Genomic DNA, 22,135 nt, shown 5'->3' on the forward strand with positions numbered 1-22,135 from the left:
GATGGGGGTTTCACCATGTTGGCCAGGCTGGTTTCCAACTTCCGACCTCGTGATCCACCTGCCTCGGCCTCCCAAAGTGCTGGGATTATAGGCATGAGCCACTGCACCTGGCCTCAGGTAGGTAGAATTAGAACACTCAGCCATGGTAGACAGAAAGAAGCCCACAGAACAAATCAAAATCCATCGAGTCTTGATTCAGGACCGGATTAAAAAAGAAGTGGGGATAGGGAAAGTTTGCTTGTTGTAAAGTATAAAAGCCTGCACGTGATGGAAGTGATTTGCATGCACTCCCATTTGTATATGTGTTTTTCTGTGTTAAGATTGTCTTTTTATATCTGAACATTTCAAAACGATTTGTATTGGCTATTAAAGATATATATGGTATTTACCTTTTAACATAAGATTTAAAAAAATAAGTAAATGAAAAATAGAAAAGAAAAATGGTATAAGCACATAGAACACAGAATTTGTGCCAAAGAAAGTCTCATTTGTTTGTCCCTGAGCTTCCTAGCAGCAGAGAAAAGAGGGAAATACAGTTCGTGGTCCCTAAGATTAGGATGATCCAGAACTCAGGATTAATATAGCTTTCCCCAGAATAGAGACCTCAACGTTTACCCTCAAATTATAAATAAATCATTACTCTAGAAAACCTGGTCTTCAGTCATATCTCTAAAGTCAGTACTGTGATAAGTTTAATGGTACTGTTGGTTACATTGTCCTTCAATCTAGACTGATGGCATAATATCCAAGTACAGTACAGTAAAGGGACCAGGTTAAAATGATTCAGGTGTGTAGCCTGCTGATGTTCTGACTTGGCCAAGATAAAATTAGAGTAGCTATAATAATGATTATTTCTTTTTTTGAGATGGAGTTTCACTTTTTTTTTTTTAATTTTTGAGACGGAGTCTCACTCTGTTGCCCAGGCTGGAGTGCAGTAATGTGATCTCAACTCACTGCAACCTCCACCTCCCGGATTTAAGCAGTTCTCAGCCTCAGCCTCCTGAGTAGCTGGGATTGCAGGTTTGTGCCACCATGCCTGGCTGATTTTTTGTATTTTTAGTAGAGACGGAGTTTCACCATTTTGACCAGACTGGTCTTGAACTCCTGACCCTCATGATCCACTTGCCTCTGCCTCCCAAAGTGGTGGGATTGCAGGCATAAACCACCTCACCTGTCCAGTAATACTGATTTCTTAAATTCATTTTAGTATGAACTCCATAATTTTGCCATACTTGTGTTTCATCTGTAGTATTGTTTACTTAATACAGTGTTTTTTTTTTTTTTTTTTTTAATAGAGTCTTATTCTGTTGCCCATGCTGGAGTCCAGTGATGTGATCACAGCTCACTGCAGACTTAAACTCCTAGGCTCAAATGATTTTCTGATTCTTCCATCTCAGCCTCTGGGGTAGCTGGGACTACAGATGGGAACCCCCACACCTGGCTAATTTTTAAATTTTTTATAGAGACAGGTCTCCCTGTGTTGTCCAGGCTGGTCTTGAACTCCTGGGCTCAAGCGATCCTCCCACTTGCATCTCCCAAAGTGCTGGGATTACAGCTGTGAGCCACCCCACCCAGCCTAATATATACATATTTTAAAATAATTTCGTTATTATTATTTTCAACTGAGGTCTTGCCATGTTGCCCAGGCTGGTCACACAAACTCCTGGCCTCAAGCGATTCAACCACCTCAGCCTCCCAAAGTGGTGGGATTACAGGTGTGAGCTACCACATACAGTTTAGTCTAATGTTTTTATTTAATTCTGGGAACATATTTTGGCTCATGCTAGGTTCGAGATACATTTGCTTAGTAAGACTTATTATTGGGAACTTCTTTTGATCTTTTCTGAGACAAGTTCTCACTCTGTCACTCAGGCTAGAATGCAGTGGCATATTGGTAGCTCACTACAGCCTCAACCTTCTGACCTCCCATACTCAAGCAATTCTCCTACCTCAGCCCCCGGATAGCTGGGACTGCAGGCATGTGCTTTTATGCCTGGTTAATTTTTAAATTTTTTCTGGAGATGGGATGTCACTGTGTTGCCATCACACCTGGTCTACTCAGTGGATTTTTAAAAAACATTATGAAGCAGGCTGGCTGTAGTGACTCACATCTGTAATCCCAGCACTATTGGAGGCTGAGCCAGGAGGATCGCTTGAGTCCAGGAGAGCAGCCTGGGCAACATAGGGAGACCCTGTCTCTATTTTAAAAAAATTGTGAAATAAAGGATGTTTGTTCTGTAACCTATAAAGGAGAAGAGCCCAGATGTTTTAAGCAAGTTAATGGATGGTTTGTGGAGTAGAAATTCCTTGTATTGTGAACTCTTGCACCTTGCTTCCTTGCCTGATTATCTTTGTTTTTTTGCCTGAGTTACTTCTCTGCGTCTCTTTATGTTCCTTCCACTAACCACCCCAAAACGTGTGTTGTGTTTTCTGTTTCAGAGCTCCAGCATTGACTTTCTAGCAAGCCAGGGATTTGATTTTAATAAAGTTTTTCGCAATGGTAAGATTATGTGTGACCTATCTTTAGAGCTTATAAACCTTCAAAATGTCTTTGGGAAGTAGGTCTGGACTTGATTGAGAATTATTATTTTGTGCCTGCCGAGACGCAGTCTCAGAGTTCCAGCATACGTGTGCAGCCAGTACACATGGGCAGCCTTAGAATTTTTAAAAACTTGCTTACTGTGACCTTTTATTTAAGAAAAAAACATAATCACACGTGAACTGAACAGTAGAATAGATGCAACTTCATTTAACTCTGATAAGGTCTTTCAAACTCCTGAGTTTTTGTTTTTTTGAGACGGAGTATTGTTCTGTTGTCCAGGCTGGAGTGCAATGGTGCTGTCTAGGCTCACTGCAACTTCTGCCTCCCAGGTTCAAGCAATTCTCCTGCCTCAGCCTCCTGAATAGCTGGGATTACAGGTGCCCACCACCACGCCTGACTTATTTTTGTATTTTTAGTAGAGACGGCGTTTCACCATGTTGGCCAGGCTGGTCTTGAACTCCTGACCTCATGATACACCTATTCGGCCTGCCAAAGTGCTGGGATTACAGGCATGAGCCACTGTGCCTGGCCTCAAACTCCTGTTTTTATTGAGTGCAGTTTATTCTACCACTGGTGTGACTTAGTGGCCTAACTCACCACCTGTGGGGAATGCTTCCTTATTTTCTAACAGTGTTGCAAGAGGTGTGTACTTTACAAATGTCCTATATTCCAGTGATGCTGTAATGAAAACCCTCTTTTCCAACTGGTGTATGTTTATTTTTGTTTTATTATTTATTTATTTGAGATGGAGTCTCCCCCTGTCACCCAGGCTGGAGTACAGTGGCACAGTGTTGTCTTACTGCAACCTCTGCCTCTCAGGTTCAAGCGATTCTCCTGCCTCAGCCTCCCTAGTAGCTAGGATTACTGGCGTGTGCTGCCACACCCAGCTAATATTTTGTATCTTTAGTAGAGATGAAGTTTTACCATGTTGGCCAGACTGGTCTTGATCGCCTGACTCTTATGATTCCCCCACCTTGGCCTTCCAAAGTGCTAGGATTACAGGCCTGAGCCACTGTGCCCAGCATGTTTATTTTTTATAACACCTCTGCTGGCAGTAAATATTTTTAATTTTTTTGAGACAGGGTCCCGCTCTGTCACCTCGGCTTAGTGCAGTGGTACAATCATAGCTTAGTGGAGCCTTGACCTGCTGGGCTCAAGTGATCTTCCCACCTCACCTGCATGAGTAGCTGGGACTACAGCTGTGCACCAGCATGCCTGGCTGATTTTCCTATTTTTTGTAGAGATGTGATTTTGCCATGTTGCTCATGCTGCTCTCAAACGCCCGTCCTCAAACAATCCACCAGCCTTGGCCACCCAGTGTGCTGGGATTACAGGTGTGAGCCACCACACCCTGCCTGCCTGTTGCTTTTTTTTTTTTTTTTGAGACAGAATCTCACTCTGTTGCCGGGTGCCAGGCTGGAGTGCCAGTGGCACGATCTCAGCTCACTGCAGCCTCCGCCTCCTGGGTTCAATCAATTCTCCTGCCTCAGCCTCCCGAGTAGCTGGGACTACAGGTGCACGCCGCCACGCCCAGCTAATTTTTGTATTTTTAGTAGAGACGGGGTTTGACCATTTTGGCCAGGATGGTCTCGATCTCTTGAACTCGTTATCTGCCTGCCTTGGCCTCCCAAAGTGCTGGGATTACAGGCGTGAGCCACAGCGTCGGGCCGCCTGTTGCTTTTTTATTTTTATTTTATTTTACTTTTTTTTAGAGACGCAGTTTCACCATGTTGGCCAGGATTGAACTCCTGACCTCAGGTGATCCGCCTGCCTCGGCCTCCCAAAGTGCTAGGATTATAGGCGTGAGCCACCGTGCCCGACCTGCCTGTTGCTTTTTTAATAGTTGGAGATTGTTTCTTAGTTTCTCATCAGAGAAGCAAAGTGCAGAGACTGCACGATTGATAATGACTGACTTGCAAGGGGGATGGCCTGGGGAGCACCTGAGGAAGGGACTGTGTCTCATTCAGTTCACATCCCCTTGCATGCATGATTTTCCTTCTGTATCAGGGAGGTGACCACCAAATATTTGATGCATAAATGGGTGCATGAGTACCGGACATCAGAGCGTTTCAGATTGGTTTTTCTTCCTCTTCGTTTATTTCTCTAAAAGTGTTTGGGAAAGACTGTGGTTTTTGCAGTGATATTAAGTATGTAGAAGGTCAATATTTTAATTTAATTATTTACATAAATTTTTTCCCCATGGGGAATGTAAAATTAATGAATGAAGGAAGGAAGGAGGTTTAACCCGACAAAAATACTGCATTTTTTCAAAAAAAGTACATGGCCTTCAAATGAATTCTCCTCTTCTCAGCAGAACCTCTTTGCAAGGTGTTCAGTACCCATGCCATATTGGCTTATTTTATTTTTTTGAGACAAATTCTCACTGTGTCGCTCAGGCTAGAGTGCAGTGATATGATCTCGACTCACTTCAGCCTCTGCCTAATGGGTTCAAGTGATTCTCATGCCTCAGCCTCCCAAATAGTCAAGACCACAGGCTCATGCCACCATGCTCAGCTAATTTATGTATTTTTAGTAGAGACGGATTTCACTATGTTGGCCAGGCTGGTCTTGAACTCCTGACCTCAAATATTCCATTCACCTTTGACTCTTAAAGTACTGGGATTACAGGCATGAGCCACCAGGCCCGGCCCATATTGTTTACTAATTGCTTCAGTGGTGCTGCATCTTAATTTTTGTTGATTTTGATCTTTGGGGGTAATAAAAACAAACTTTTTTTGAGCCAAAACTGCTTCACATAGTGACTGAACCAGCAGTGAAATACAGTTTGGGTATTGGAAAGAAATTTTTTTTTTTGAGTCAGAGTTTCGCTCTTGCTACCCAGGCTGGAGTGCAATGGCGCGATCTCGGCTCACCGCAACCTCCGCCTCCTAGGTTCAAGCCATTCTCCTGCCTCAGCCTCCCGAGTAGCTGGGACTACAGGCGCACGCCACCATGCCCAGCTAATTTTTGTATTTTTAGTAGAGACGGGGTTTCACCATGTTGACCAGGATAGTCTCGATCTCTTGACCTCGTGATCCACCCGCCTCGGCCTCCCAAAGTGCTGGGATTACAGGCGTGAGCCACTGCGCCCGGCCCAAATTTTTTTTTATTCATCTCATACTTGACTCTGAAAGCCATTATAAAATAGAAGTTCCAAATGCATTTAGAGCACTGTATTGGACTAGTGCAGGCATCTCTTGAAAGAACCATTTTATCTATATAGTTTCTGACTTGTTGTTTTGTTTTCATAAATGAAGAAAAGCAGCCAGATTGGAATATGCCGCCTTCTCCTGTTGTATAGTCATGCCCTGGAATATTTTAGTCACAACAGTCAGGACTCCCAGGTTATCCATATTACCAAGCCTCATCCCATGCTGTTGTTGATACTCTCTAAATCTGACTTAGACCCTCATCTCTCTCCATTTTCAAGCCTTTCCATTCAGGCTCTGTAAAAATATCAGGACCCTTTCTTCCAGTAGTGTTCTCTCAAGTTCCTTTGATTTCCTTGTCTAGAAGGAAACCAGGTGACTCCTTGTTGGATTCCCCCTGCAGCTTTCCTTATCCTTGGTAGTTTTCCCTCTCACTCTTGTTTTCCTCTGACCAAACTGTGCTAGGAGTCCTCCTTGTTTCCCCATGCCACCTTCAGACACCTGAATTTTCTTTTATACAGGATCCACCATTCTCAGGGCTGTCACCAGCTCTGCAGCCCCTCTCTGTGCTGACTCCTATAAGTGCAGTGTGCATCATAGCCTTGGCTTTGGTGCATTATCATTCTCTCCACCCCTGCCCCTCTCTGGGTGACTTCAGTATCCACAAGGATAAGCAGCAAATGCTCTGGTCTGTTTCTTGACCAGGTGGTCAGCAGTCTCTTCTGTCTCTCTTCAGTCCTCTGTACCAATGGCAGTGTCATGGGTCTTAAAGTCAAAAACTGCACCTCTCGCTTATGATCTGTTTTTTTTTTCTGTTTTGAGACAGGGTGTCACTTTGTCACCAGGCTATAGTGCACTGGCACATTCACAGCTCATTGCAGTCTTGACCTCCAGGGCTCAAGTGATTCTCCCACCTCAGCCTTCTGTGTGGCAGGGACCATAGGTGCATACTTTCATGCCCAGCTAATTTTTACATTTTTGGAGAGATGGTCTCACTGTATTGTCCAGGCTGGACTCAAACTCCTGGTCTCAAGCAGTATTCCTGTTACAGCCCCCTAAAGCTCTGGGATTATAGGCATGAACTGTTCCTAGCCTCATTTGTTGTCTTTAGTGTTTTAATATTTCTTTCTTTGAGAGCACTACTTCTTGTACTTATAACTCACTTGCTGTAGTACCTATTTCAGCAATCTGTTGACTTCCATTGCTTTTTCACTATCTGTTGCCTTCCCTGCTTCTCCTCTGTCTGTATCCTTCTCAGTGTATCATACCATGAGGCACATTTGTCATTTGTCCCATTACTGGTGATGTTAACTTGGACCATGTTTTTTGCCAGTTAGTTTTAGTGTCCATTGAGAATTCTTACATCAGGCAATTATTATTGACCAATGGTGGTTTTCATGTTCGTCGTTCTTTCTAAAATTCTTGCGTGTCTCATGGCTTTGTTGTTGTTGTTGTTTTGAGATGATATCTCACGCCGTCGCCCAGGCTGGAGTGTAGTGGCCTGATCATGGCTCACTGCTACCTCCACCTCCCAGGTTCCCTTGATTCTCCCACCTCAGCCTCCTGAGTAGCTGGGACTACAGGCATGTGTCACCATGGCTGGCTGATTTTTGTACTTTTTGGTAAAGAGGGGATTTCGCCTTGCTGGGCAGGCTGGTCTTAAACTCCTGACCTTTTAAGTGATCTGCCTTCCTTGGCCTCTCAAAGTACTGGGATTATAGGTGTGAGCCACTGCGTCCAGCCTCCCTTGGCTTTTCTTTTCTTTTTTGTTTGAGACAGAGTTTCATTGTTGTTGTCCAGGTTGGAGTGCAGTGGTGCGATCTCTCACCACAACCTCCGCCTCCCAGGTTCAAGCAGTTCTCCTGCCTCAGCCCCCCTAGTAGCTGGGATTACAGGCATGTGCCACCACGCCCAGCTAATTTTGTATTTTTAGTAGAGATGGGGTTTCTCCACGTTGGTCTGGCTCATCTCAAACTCCTGACCTCAGGTGATCTCGGCCACCCAAAGTTCTGGTATTACAGGTGTGAGCCACCGTGCCCTGCCCTCATGACTTTTAATACCACCCATATCCCGATGATAACTAAATTTATATTTTAACACCTTTCTCTTGAGCTATAGGCTTGTAACTGTACCTTTTAATTTGTGTATCCCCTGAGACTATTTTAAATGTCCAGAGAGGTGTGTTGGCTCACGCCTGTAATCCCAGCACTTTTGGAGGCTGAGACGGGCAGATCACCTGAGGTCACGAGTTCAAGACCAGCCTGGCCAACATGGTGAAAACTTGTCTCTAGTAAAAATACAAAATTAGCCAGGTGTGGTGGTGGGCACCTGTAATCCCAACTTCTTGGGAGGCTGAGGCAGGAGAATTGCTTGAACCCGAGAGGCAGAGGTTGCAGTGAGCTGAGATCGCACCATTGCACTCCAGCCTGGGTGACAGAGCAAGACTCCGTCTCATAAAAGAAAAAGAAAAACTGGGCGCGGTGGCTCATGCCTGTAATCCCAGCACTTTGTGAGGCCGAGGCGGGTGGATCACAAGATCAAGAGATCGAGACCATCCGGGTCAACATGGTGAAACCCCGTCTCTACTAAAAATACAAAAAAAAAATTAGCTGGGCATGGTGGCGCATGCCTGTAATCCCAGCTACTCAGGAGGCTGAGGCAGGAGAATTGCCTGAACCCAGGAGGCGGAGGTTGCGGTGAGCTGAGATCGCACCATTGCACTCCAGCCTGGGTACCAAGAGCGAAACTCCATCTCAAAAAAAAAAAAAAAAAAAAAGAAAAAGAAAAAAAAATAGTAGGTCCAAAAGGTAGCTTTTGATTTTCACTCCTTGGACCCCGAAAACCTATTTTTCCCCTTCTTGTCTTCACATCAGTTAGTAGCCCTATCATTTTCCCAGTTACGTGAACCAAATAGCAAGGTATTATTTTTTATTTTGCCTTTCCCTTTATCTTTCATCTCCCGGATATCATTAAGTGTTACCTCTTCTGTCTAGAAAATCACTGTCTCCATCTACCCTGCCATCTCTATAGCCTATGACAGGGTTGTAAACAATAGCCCACTGATAGCTGCCTGTTTTGTAAATAAGTTTGGTTGGACTACAGCCATGCGCATACATGTACGTTTGGTGTATGGTTGCTTTTGTGCCACGGCGGCAGGGTTGAGTATTGCGACAGAGACCCCCATGTGGCCCACAAGCCTAAAACATTTGCCATCCAGCTGTTTAAGAAAAAGTTTGTTGGCTAGGCATGATGGCGGTGGCTCCTGCCTATAATCCCAGCACTTTGGGAGGCTGAGGCGGGCGATGAGTTCAGGAGTTCGAAACTAGCCTGGCCAATGTGGTGAAACCCCACCTCTACAAAAATTAACTGGATGGGCCGGGCGTGGTGGCTTACGCCTATAATCCCAGCACTTTGGGAGGCCGAGGCGGGTGGATCATGGGGTCAAGTGATCGAGACCATCCTAGTCAACAGGGTGAAACCCCGTCTCTACTAAAAATACAAAAATCAGCTGGGCATGGTGGTGCGTGCCTGTAATCTAAGCTACTCGGGAGGCCGAGGCAGGAGGATTGCTTGAACCCAGGTGGCGGAGGTTGCGGTGAGCCAAGATCGCGTCATTGCACTCCAGCCTGGGTAACAAGAGCGAAACTCTGTCTCAAAAAAAAAAAAAAAAATAATAATAATTAACTGGATGTGGTGGCGCACTCCTATAATCCCAGCTACTTAGGAGGCTGAGACAGAAGAATTGCTTGAACCTGGGATGCAGAGGTTGCAGTGAGCTGAGATTGTGCCATTGTACTCCAGCCTGGGCTACATAGTGAGACTCTGTCTCAAAACAAAACGGAATAAAACAAAAAGTTTGCTGACCTCTGATCTGAGCTTTTGTCTCTCGCCTGGAAAATTGCTCCTAACTTGTTTCCTAACTTCCACTCTGAGTAGTCCTCATGGCCTTTAAAGCATTATGCAGATAAAGTAATTATCTTGCTTAAAATCTTTTAATGGTGTCCAGTCACTGTTAGACTAACATACATATCTTATCCCAGCCTGTGGGGGTCTACAGAATCTTGTGCCATACTGTGTCCAAGCTGATGCTGTACCATTCTGTTTTTGCTCACGACATTCTGGCCACACTGGCTCCTTGCTGCTCCTGAAACAGTCAAAGCCGTTTTCACTTGAGTATTCATACTTGTTTCCCTTACCCTAAGGACTCTTCTGTAGCTCATTTCGTATCTGACTTACTCTCATCCTTTGGGTTTTCCCTGACTTTCCTGATCATCTTGTCAGAAGTAGTTCCCTTCACTACAGAGCAGGATGCATCATCTTGTCACTCTTTATTCTCCAGTGCCTAACATAATGCTTTGGCACAGCATGAGTGCCAGATAAATATTTCTTGAAAGAAGACTGAATGAATGGATGAATGAATGAATAAACACATTTCAAAATCACTTGCCTTTCTGTTCATTTTTTGAGATGTAGTTAAATATGGTAAATTTTTCTTGAGTAATTTAGACTCTGGTTTGTTAAACAAATTTTATGTTAACAGTTACTTCTGCTAATGGATTCTTTTTAAAATCATGTTTAGGGATTCCATATTTAAATCAGGAAGAAGAAAGACAGTTAAGAGAGCAGTATGATGAAAAACGTTCACAGGCGAATGGTGCAGGAGCTCTATCCTACGTTTCTCCTAACACTTCAAAGTGTCCTGTCATGGTTCCTGAAGATCAAAAGAAGTTTATTGACCAAGTGGTGTAAGTTCCTAAACTAAAACTAAATGTGCATTGTGTGCTGTATGTTGGGGCATGACAAGCATTTATATCTCAAACCTGTGCTGTACAAACATAGTACACACACAGGTGTGATGTTGTGAATGGCAGGATATCACTGTGACATATTAAAAAAAAAATTTTTTTTTTTTTTTTTTTGAGACAGAGGCTCGCTCCGTTGTCCAGGCTGGAGTGCAGTGGTGCGATCTCAGCTTACTGCAACCTCTGCCTCCAAGGTTCAAGCAATTCCCATGCCTCAGCCTCCTGAGTAGCTGGGTTATAGGCATGCACCACCATGCTCAGCTAAGTTTTATATTTTCATTAGAGACAAGGTTTTGCCATGTTGGCCACACTATTCTCGTACTCCTGGCCGCAAGTGATCTGCCTGCCTCAGCCTCCCAAAGTGCTAGGATTAAAGGCATAGGCCAGTGTGTCTAGCCAGCATATTCAAATTTGTGCAACAGCAGCAAATTGTAAATAGATTTCTGTGTATTGTACTTGGACTTGGACTTGCTACATGTCACTAGGCAATAGATTTCAGTCTGTGGTGACCTGCATGGACTTTTTTTTTTTTTTAATAGAGATGGATCTCACTATGTTTCCCAGGCTGATCTCAAACTCCAGAGCTCAAGGGATCTTCCTGCTTCGGCCTCCCAGAATGCTGGGATCACAGGAGTGAGCCATTGCCCAGCCCCTTTTCTTGTTTTTTAAATGCTAATCAGTTGACTTCTAAACCTTGCGTGGACTGAATACTTGACAGCCAATGTCCAATGTCCTCGAAGCTGGAGTGGATCAGGCCCATCTAGCCTGCAGCATGTCCATATTCTCTTTGCTTGCAGTAAAGGTTCCGACAAGCAGATGTGATGCTGGACAAGTGTCTAGTCTTGCTATATAAAATGCTTATGCTGATAACCATTTTACTGGGAAAGTCAAAAATTAAATCACTTGTATTGTCAAGTCCTTGAGAAGTTGTCACTAATTAATAAGTGCAGTAACCCTCTTCCCCGAAAAAATATGCCAGATAAATATTTTTTATTTTATTTTTTGGGACAGGGTTTCACTCTGTTGCCCAGGCTGGAGCACAGTGGCACGATGATGGCTCACTGCAGCCTCAACTTCCCAGGCTCAAGTGATCCTTCCATCTCAGCTTCTGGAGTAGCTGGTACCACAGTTACACTGCACCATGCTCAACTAATTCTTAAAATTTATTTTTTGTAGTGAGGGGCTTTCAGTATGTTGCCCAAGCTAGTCTCAAACTTCTGACCTCAAATGATCCTCCCATCTTGACCTCCCAAAGTACTGGGATTCCGTGCTTGCTTGGTTCAAAATAAAGCTTTTTTTTTTTTTTTTTTTTCTGAGATGCAGTCTCGCTCTGTTGCCAGGGTGGAGTGCAGTGGCATGATCTTAGCTCATTGCAACCTCCGCCTCCCAGGTTCAAGAGATTTTTGTGCCTCAGCCTCCTGAGTAGCTGGGACTGCAGTCATGCGCTATCACGCCCAGCTGATTTTTGTATTTTTAGTAGAGACCGGGTTTCACAATGTTGGCCAGGATGGTCTTGATCTCTTGACCTCATGATCCGCCTGTCTTTGCCTCCCAAAATGGTGGAATTACAGGTGTGAGCCACTGTGCCTGGCCTAAAATAAAGCATTAAAAAAAAAAAATCTTTGAACTTAAAGTTCCATGGTAATTTGGTAAAATTACATTGTCACATGTTCTTTATGTAGACTGGTTTCGGTTGTGATTATTTTCTTGGTTGATGACTTCATTCCTTAAAGGTACTGATGATTCATGGTCTATTCTAATTCTTCAGAGAGAAAATAGAAGATTTATTGCAAAGTGAAGAAAACGAGAACTTGGATTTAGAGCCATGTACCGGGTTAGTTGTCCTGAACATTTTTGCATGTTCTTTTTTTAGAAAGGTAGATGATTTGTGGCATTTGATGCATCTAGTCTTTTTAAAACACCTTTATAAATAGTCTTTTTATTATTGGTATGCTCTCAAGAATTAAACACTAACTTTAGCGTTACACAGTGAGGCAGACTGTGTATACAGAGACACTGAATGAATGCTTTGTCTTGTACCTGGAGTGGAGAAAGCTGTTGTGCAACCTTGACTTATGCCCAAAAGTGGCATAATTACTTTGGCCTTGAGGAGCACTTAACACATGAAGGCTTCAGAAGAAAGAATTCACTTTCAGGCTACTGCTGCCATTTTAATTTCTCTCTGTGTTCAAAAAACATTAGCACTTCAAAGAGTCAATAATGTGACTGTCTTTTTTTCTTTTTACTTTGTAAGGAGCTTCACAAAGTGTTGTAATGTATCTGTCTACTTTAAACTCTTTATGCAGCTGTAGGAAGCAATATTTTGATTAGGTAAGAACTTCTACCTCTTATATAAAAGCAGTATAATAATATTAAAGAAAATCTTAGAAGACAAGTGATGAGGAATTCTCCCCACCTCAAATAACCTACCTATTTTTGTTTGCAAATTACCTGTCAGTTCTAATGAAGTCTCTTTTTAAAGTGAAATCCTTCTCAGCAAATGCTTGATGAGTTCACATCTACTTCTAATGAGCCAAAATCAATACCTTTTCTTTTGTTTTTATAGGTTCCAAAGAAAACTAATTTATCAGACTTTGAGCTGGAAGTAAGTATTTATGTTGTATGGAGGAGCTCTGTGGAGGACCCAGGATTTAAAGACTAAATGTAATCTCTTAGCTCTCATTTTCTTTTTGAAATTCTGCATTCTCAGTGATTTGACCACATCAAGTTCCCCCTACTTTTTTAAGTTGAATACCCACTTAGTTTTTTTTGTTACTGTTTTTTAATAGATGCTTTAAGGCCTCTTAAAATAATTATCACTTTGGGCTGGGCACAGTGGCTCATGCCTGTAATTCCAGTACTTTGGGAGTCTGAGGTGGGTGGATCATGAGGTCAGGAGTTCGAGACCAGCCTGGCGAAATCCTTTCTCTACTAAAAATACAAAATTTAGCCAGTCGTGGGTGCACATGCCTATAATCTCAGCTACTCAAGAGGCTGAGGCAGGAGAATTGCTTGAACCTAGGAGGGCGGAGGTTGCGGTGAGCTATGATCATCCGGTTGCACTCCAGCCTGGATGACAAAAACAAGACTCTGTCTCAAAAACAAACAAACAAGAAATTATCACTTTGGCGCATCCATTAAGCTGTGGATTGGTAGTGTTTTTTTTTCCTTTGGGGGTATACGATAAATATTTGTTTTCAGACCTAGGAAATACTCAGATGAATGGTTTTGGTAAAGCGAGAGTTCTTAACTTAAAATGAGACTATGGATGGGTTTCAGGAGGTCTGTGAATCCCCTGAAAAATACTCAGATGAATGGTTTTGGTAAAGCGAGAGTTCTTAACTTAGAATGAGACTATGGATGGGTTTCAGGAGGTCTGTGAATCCCCTGAAATAACATCCAGACTTCTGTGTGTGTGTTTTTCCAAGGATGTTTTCCTTGTGTTTGCAGATGGGTCTTCATCTCAGAAATTGAGCATTGACATAGACAGGCGGACATTTCCATTTGACTTTGGGGACCTTGTTCTTGTATTGGAATCTACCAGTGACATGACAGCAGTCTACCAGTGACATGACATACAATCCCAATTGTATACTGGGAATATACTTTGAACACAATAGGAAAGGGCCGTTTAGTTGCCCACACTCCTTTCCTGTCACATCGTCCTTGCAGCCCACTCCACCTGCATTCCAGATCCCTCTCCTCCTTGGCTGCTGCAAACTGGTTTTTTTTTTTAATTATTGTTTTATTTTTTTTTTCTGGGTCATGTTCTCTGATGAATTTGCATGTTTGTTTGTTTGTTTTTTATTTTTTTACCATAATTTCACCTTCCGTTTAGATGTGAACTGTTAATACCATGCAAAACTACAGCAGAGTTGGCCATCTAAAACCTTCTCTTTATATTCCCCGTGCAATCTAAAAAGACTTTTAGGCCACATGCAGTGGCTCACTTTTTGTAAGCCCAGCACTTTGGGAGGAGGCGGGCGTATCACCTGAGGTCAGGAGTTTGAGATCAGCCTGGCCAACATGGTGAAACCCCATCTCTATTAAAAATACAAAAATTAGCCGGGCATGTTGGTACATGCCTGTAATCCCAGCTATTTTGGAGGCTGAGGCAGGAGAATCGCTTGAGCCTGGAGGCAGAGGTAACAGTGAGCTGAGATTGTGGCACCGCACTCCAGCCTGAGTGGCAGAGCGAGACTCCGTGTCAGAAAAATAAAATAGAAAGACTCTCACAATTTCAGTTAGGAAACAGACATTTGTATATTTGGAAGCAAGATTTGACTCTGTGGTAATGAGTTGACTGTATTTTGAGAGATGCAGGACATTTTAGAAAATGCCTAAGTCCTAAGAAAATTAATTTGAAGTCAAATCTGTGTTTGTGTGTTTAAGAGCAGGGATAAGGAAACATTTAGCAGCTGAAATGTTATAAAATAAATGTGCTGTAAAGTCTCCATTTTAGTGATAATTATTTCATATTTAATAAAACTTATTTCATATAATTTATAGCTGGATATTTGCTTATAAAATACTTTGGATTTTAGCTGTCATTGACTCATCTACTGATACTGTTTTGTTTTGTTTTTTTTTAGGTATCCAAAAGGCATTCATGTTGAGACTTTAGAAACTGAAAAGGTAACCCCAAGAATTATCTAGGGCTAACATTAAGCACATACATTGTTACACTGATACAGGTTTCATTTTTTGGTTTTTTGTTTTTTCTCAGGGTCTTGCTCTGATTGCCCAGGCTGGAGTGCAGTGGGGCAGTCACGGCTCACTGCAGCCTTGACTTCCTGGGCTCAGGTGATCCTGCTACCTCAGCCTCCCAAGCTGGGACTACAGGCTCGTGCCACCATAACTGGCTAATTTTTTATTTCTTTTTTGGTAGAGATAGGGTTTCGCCCTGTTGTCCAGACTGGTCTTAAAGTCCTGGGCTCAAGCAGTCTGCCCACCTTCGCCTCACAGAGTGCTGGATTACACACCTCAGCCACCGTGCTCAGTCCCTAATGTGCTGAAAGTCAGAATTTGTACCTTGTCTCTGCTTGTTATGAGCTGGGTAACCTAGGGCAAGTCATTTGACTTCTTTACACCTCATTTTCCTCTTCTGAACATTGGGGCTGAGCATGATACTGGTGATGTATACCTGTATCATAGTCTTTTTGTGGTGATCCTATGGATAAGTGGAAGTGATGCCTTATAAACTTGAAAGTATACAAATGTTAGTTCATATTCTTACTATGGCAGAAAGCTATAATGGTACATATGAAAGCTATAATGGTACATATGTTTTTTCATATGTACACAGCTTCATGTTGTGTGAGCAGGTAAAATTAAATTTTAGAATTTGGGTTGTAAGCATAGCTATCGTCCTGGGTATGCAGGGTATACTGATAAAATTGTGTTGGGTAGGGGGTGGCTAGTGGTGCGTTCCTTCTGCAGTGTTTGAATTTGATAATTTGTTGTTGCTCTTAAGTCAGGTATGAAATGAGAGATTAAATAAGGTAGAAAAACAATCTTGATAGATGATTTATCTTTAGTGGACACAAAATATATATGAGAAAGAAAGCGTTAGTTATCTGACACATTAGCAGAAAAATCCAAGTGGCATGAGTGCGGTGGCTCATGCCTATAATCCCAGCACTTTGGGAGACCGAGGCAGGTGGAACACCTGAGGTCAGGAGTTTGAGACCAGCCTGACCAACATGGAGAAACCCTGTCTCTACTAAAAATACAAAAAATTAGCTGGGCTTGGTGGCGCATGCCTGTAATCCCAGCTACTCGGGAGGCTGAGGTAGGAGACTTGCTTGAACCCGGGAGGTGGAGTTTGCGGTGAGCAGAGATCACGACATTGCACTCCATCCTGGGCAACAAGAGCGAAACTCCATCTCAAAAAAGAAAAGGACTGGTAATTGGGCTATGTTAATTCTTTTTCCTTAAGTAAATACAACATATAACATATATGTAAGTTTTTTATGTTAATACAACATATAAACATTTTACTTTAAAACTACTCAGAAATTGATGTTCCAATCCAACATAACTTTTTTAGTATTTGTCAAAGGAAATGTCTTATTCTCACAGTCTGTTGATATTTTTAACTGATGCCTGTTGGGTTGAATTAGTAAGCCATAGGAAAATGTCATCAAAACACAGAGACAAAATTTGGTTTGTAATGCATCAGTTCAAACTTGTTGGCATTTCAAAGTATTTTCTGTTGTATTTGGCTCCTGAAAGAATGTGCAGTGGCTGGGTGTAGTGGCTCAGGCCTGTAATATCAGCACTTTGGGAGGTGGAGATGGGCAGGTCACTTGAGTCCAGGAGTTTGAGACCAGCCTGGACAACGTGGTGAAACTCTGTCTCTACTAAAAATCTAAAAAGAAATTAGCCAGGCATAGTGGTTCATGCCTATAGTCCCAGCTGCTCAAGAGGATGAGGTGGGAGGATCACCTGAGCCCAGGAATTCAAGGCTGCAGTGACTGTGATCATGCCACTGCACTCGAGCCTGAGTGATGGGAGTGATAACTTGTCTCAAAAAAAAAATTTGCAATTACAAAAATTATAACTTCTGGCTTGGCATGGTGGCTCATGCCTGTAATCTCAGCACTTTGGGAGGCCAAAATGAGTCGATCACTTGAGGTCAGGAGTTTGAGACCAGCCTGTGCAACATGGCAAAATCCTGTCTCTACTAAAAATAATAAAAATTAACAGGGCACGTTGGTGTGCATCTGCAATCTCGGCTACTCTGGAGGCTGAGGCAGGAGAATTGCTTGAAATATGGGAGGCACAGGTTGCAGTGAGCCGAGATTCTGCCACTGCACCCCAAACTGGATAACAGAGTGAGACTGTCTCAAAAAAAAAAAATTCTAATGGTAGCAGAACTCTTAAGTTTTTTTGGATTAAGTTGCCTCTTAAAAAATTGTATATCTGTGGCGGGGCACAGCGGCTCATGCCTGTAATCCCAGTACTTTGGGAGGCCGAGGCAGGTGGATCACCTGAGGTCGGGAGCTTGAGACCAGCCTAACCAACATGGAGAAACCTTGTCTCTACTAAAAACACAAAAAATTAGCCAGGCATGATGGCGCACGCCTGTAATCCCAGCTACCCAGGAGGCTGAGGTAGAAGAATCGCTTGAACCAGGGAGGCAGAGGTTGCAGTGAACTGAGATCGTGCTGTTGCACTCCAGCCTGGGCAACAAGAGTGAAATTCCATCTGGAAAAAAAAAAAAGAAGAAAATTGTGTATCTGTTTTATGTCTTTTAGAAGGAGCGATATATAGTTATAAGCAAAGTAGATGAAGAAGAACGCAAAAGAAGAGAACAGCAGAAACATGCCAAAGAACAGGTAATTGAGCTATGTTAATTCTTGGGGGATGAGAAATGGCAACATAAATACTGATTTATTCCCGTCTATTTCAAATCATATGTTGGGTTCAATTTAATGAAGTAAGTTTCTTTCATAGAACAATTGAATTGGCAGCAAAACCTGGACTAGAATAAGGGGAAGTTAAGTTTAAGCATGAGACGTAGCCAGCAAAGTGAGTCTGACATCACTGTTGACCAGTGTCCACTTAAAACCAGTCTAGAAGAAAGTATTCTTGATTCTCATTTAGCTTGTGTGTCACTGAGCGTTAGTGTCCTTTAACTAATACTGCCATGTCTAAATTCATCTATACTAACTAGTTTTCTTAAAACCAAGTTCAGAGCACATGTTCCGACAGATGAGGATGACATACTTACGTTGTATTATTGGAACATCACCCTGCTTGCTGTGTGAAGAATGGTTTCAAGTGAGTAAGACTGGAGGCAGGAGACCAGTTAAGCTGTGGAGTAACCTAGCTAAGAGATATTGGTGACCTGGTGTAGGATAGTTAGTAGCAGTGTAGATGGAATCTGGAGATATTTGGAAGGTAGAATCCATGGAATTTGTGACTGGATGTGAGTGGTGGAGGAGGAAGGGGGAGGGAGGAAGATGATCATAGCAGATACTTGCACAATGGGGTAGATTGTATTCCGTTCCCTTGGAGGGGTTGACTGGAATGACGTCAATCCCGGGGAAAGGTGGAGGAGAGAGGAGTGGGTTTGCATGTGGATGAATGTTGTGTTCAGCACGTAAGGCAGGGTCACTCCTAATTGACTCAACCAGTAAGATACAGTGCACCACTTTGGGAGACAGCATATTACCTACACACAGAAAGATTAGCAAAAGGTGCCACCTGTGGTCCCTGTCCCACATACTAAAAAGGACAACGCGAATACAAACGTTGCCAGTTAGAGGCCAGGTGCGGTGACGTGTGCCTGTGGTCCCAGCTACTTGCGAGGCTGATGCTGGAGAATTGCTTGAACCTGGGAGGCAGAAGTTGCAGTTGCAGTGAGCCGAGATTATGCCACTGCAGTCCTGCTTGGGCGACAAGTGAGACCCTGTCTGAAAAAACAAAATGGTGCCAGATGATGGCAGCATGCATTGTGGGATGTGGCTTCACTAAGGAACCAGTTCTAGGCTGCAGCTCAGGGCTTTGATGTTCTGCAGCCCTCTTCTGAGAGGGCGAGGCAGAGCCCCACACCTCCTCAGAACCCAGGAGGCAATAAGGAACTTTTTCAGGACAGCCTCCCAGGAGGTGATGAGGAACTGTTTCATGACAGGGAAGTGGCTGGGAGCTGGCCTCATAGCAGCTCCTTAGAAGGCTCTGCCTCCCACCCCTCCCTCCTGATGTGTTCCGCCAAGATGCAGATGAGCCTGTGGCCAAGACACAGATTAGCCTTTACCTGCATGGGCAGTTTTTATTCATGCAAGGCCACCAGTGCACCATGGCGTTCCCCTAGAGTAGAAAAAGATGTTCCCCCAGAGTGGAAAAAGATGTTCTATTCTGGTTTTGACTTAATGAGGTTTTGGGGGTGTTTTTTTTTTTTTGAGACGGCTTTTTGCTTCTGTCACCTAGGCTGGAGTGCAATGGTGCAATCTCAGCTCACTGCAACCTCCGCCTTCCGGGTTTAAGCAATTGTCCTGCCTCAGCCTCCCAAGTAGCTGGAATTACAGGCACCTGCCACCATGCCTGGCTAATTTTTATATTTTTGGTAGAGATAGGGTTTCACCATGTTGGCCATGATGGTCTTGAACTCCTGACCTCGGGTGATCCGCCCGCTGGGATTACAGGCAAGAGCTACCGCGCCCAGCCGGTTTTGGGTGTTTTCAGGATATGCAAGGGTAGATGTCCTGTCAGCAGGTTTACCAGTGTTGAGCACTGGAGAGGGGTGAGAGCTAGGCATGATTATCATTGGTAGAGAAACTGGGACTGGATCAGAGCACCTGCGGAATGCTTTAGGAATGATAAGAGGACCTAGGGCAGAATCCTGATGATCACCAGAATTTAAATGATAGGCAGAAGTCAAACATACCAGATTATTGTGACACACAGCCAAGGGAAGAGAGGAAAAGGGGCAGTCAGCAGTGTCAGATCCCCTCTAGCGGTTAGGACTGTGACATGGCTGTTAGATTCAGCCCTGGCAGTAGTTTTTTAAACTATAATTTAAACAGTTTTCCCCTTTCTCTACTAAAAATACAAAACAATTAGGCAGGTGCAGTGATGTGTACCTGTAGTCCCAGCTGCTCAGGAGGCTGAGGCAGGAGACTTGCTTGAACCCAGGAGATGGAAGTTGCAGTGAGCCGAGATCGCATCACTGCACTCCTGCCTGGGCTACACAGCAAGACTCCGTCTCAAAAACAGGAACATCTCAGCTCACTGCAACCTCTGCATGCTGGATTCAAGTGATTCTCCTGCCTCAGCCTCCCGAGTAGCTGGGACTACAGGTGCCTGCCACCACGCCTGGCTAATTTTTTTGTATTTTTAGTAGAGACGGGGTTTCTCCATATTGGCCAGGCTGGTCTTAAATTCCTGACCTCAGTTGATCTGCCTGCCTTGGTCTCCCAACGTGCTGGGATTACAGGCATGAGCCACTGCACCTGTCCCGCCCCAAAAAAAAACCTTTTAATTGTGGTAAAATATACATAAAATTTATCATCTTAACTATTATTAAGTGTACAGTTCAATGATGTCAAGTACTTTAACATTGCTGTGCAATCATCACCACCATCCATCTCCATAATTCTCTTCATCTTATAAAACTGAAACTCTGTACTCATCAAGCAACTCCCCATCTTCCACCCCTGCCACCCAGCCCCTGGCAACACTATTCTATTTTCTGTCATACAAATTTGATCACTCTGAGTACCTCATATAGGTATAGTATTTGTCTTCCTGTGACTGGCTTTTTTCTCTTAGCATAGCATCTTCAAAGTTCACCCATGTTATAGCATGTTTCAGAATTTCTTTCCTTTTTGAGGTTGAATAATAATCCATTGTATGGCTAGACCACACTTTGTTTGTTTATTCGCTTGTTTGTAGACACTTGGGTTGCTTTGGACTATTGTGAATAATACTCTTGTGAACTCAGATGTACAAATACATATTTGAGTCCCTGCTTTCAGTTCTTTGGTGTATATACCCAGAAGTGAAATTGCTGGGTGATATGGGAATTCTTTTTGGGGGAAGCCTCCATACTGTTTTTTTTAGCAGCTGCATTGTTTAACATTTTCATCAACAGCGCACAGGTTCCAGTTTCTCTACATTCTTGCAAATACTCGGTAATCTTGGGTTGGTTTTTTTTTTTGGAGACAGAGTTTCACTCTTGTTGCCCTGGCTGGAGTGCAGTGGCGTGATCTTGGCTCACTGCGACCTCTATCTCACGGGTTCAAGCAATTCTCCTGCCTTAGCCTCCAGAGTAACTGGGCTTACAGGCATCTGCTACCATGTCTCGGTAATTTTGCATTTTTAGTAGAGACAGGGTTTCACCATGTTGGTCAGGCTAGTTTCGAACTCCTGACCTCAAGTGATCCATCTGCTTCTGCCTCCTAAAGTGTTGGGATTACAGGTGTGAGCCACCGTGCCTGGTCTGTCTTGGGGTTAGTTTTAGGGAGGTGAACAATTTCAGCGAGCGTGAAGCCGGAGGGCTGGTAGCATCTGGGAGTTAAACTGGAGAAGTCCTTCAAGCAAGTTAGCTTTGATGAAACAAGTAGAAGGGGCAGTAGTTGGAGAGAGCTTAGAGGAAGGGAGGTTTTCAAGATAGGAGAGACACTGAGCCTTTTTCAACAGTACTGGAAAGAAAATAGGAGAGAAGAAGATGGGTGGGGTGGGAGAATTTTGTAAAAATGTATTTTTCAAGTGAAAAAAATCAGGAATTATGAAAATGCTTGATTTGGTCAGTTAACTGTCAGATGGGTTTCCTCAGAATTGAATGTGTTACTGAGTTTAGCCTGCAGGTGGCAACTTTTTAAATTAGTGTTTTTAAGACACCTTGAAAGACTTAGAAATTTTAAAGAATTCAGTGAAGTGATGGGTAAATCCTAAGCATTGTTGTTTTAGTGAGTAATGAATAATTTTCCGTTTGTTTATTTTGCTTTCTAAAATAGAAGAGTATGTATGTAGATCATTTTAGATGTAGATGTTTGGGAAGATAGGTGCAAAGCACAGCAAGCTAAAACTGTCTAACTTAATACAAAATTTGAGTGTCTTTTTTTGGGGGTTGGTTTTTTTAATTCATGCACATAAGGTGTGTTTATACATCAATAATAATATATATATATATTTTT

General features: G+C 43.2%; 1 protein-coding gene across 2 annotated transcripts in view; it reads left to right on the forward strand.

Moving 5' to 3' along the window:
• PARN (poly(A)-specific ribonuclease) overlaps positions 1-22,135 on the forward strand; it is a 201,624-nt gene that overhangs the window by 10,418 nt on the left and 169,071 nt on the right. For both annotated transcript variants that reach the window (XM_012453224.2, XM_012453223.2), the window contains exons 6-11: positions 2,440-2,500; positions 10,271-10,436; positions 12,262-12,327; positions 13,060-13,098; positions 15,086-15,128; positions 17,753-17,833. In XM_012453224.2, the coding sequence (XP_012308647.1) occupies positions 2,440-2,500; positions 10,271-10,436; positions 12,262-12,327; positions 13,060-13,098; positions 15,086-15,128; positions 17,753-17,833 (456 nt within the window). The remainder of the gene's footprint in view (positions 1-2,439; positions 2,501-10,270; positions 10,437-12,261; positions 12,328-13,059; positions 13,099-15,085; positions 15,129-17,752; positions 17,834-22,135) is intronic.

This window comes from Aotus nancymaae, unplaced genomic scaffold (assembly GCF_030222135.1).
Source record: "Aotus nancymaae isolate 86718 unplaced genomic scaffold, 86718_ANA_hifiasm-v0.15.2.pri h1tg000049l, whole genome shotgun sequence".
NCBI lineage: Eukaryota > Metazoa > Chordata > Mammalia > Primates > Aotidae > Aotus > Aotus nancymaae.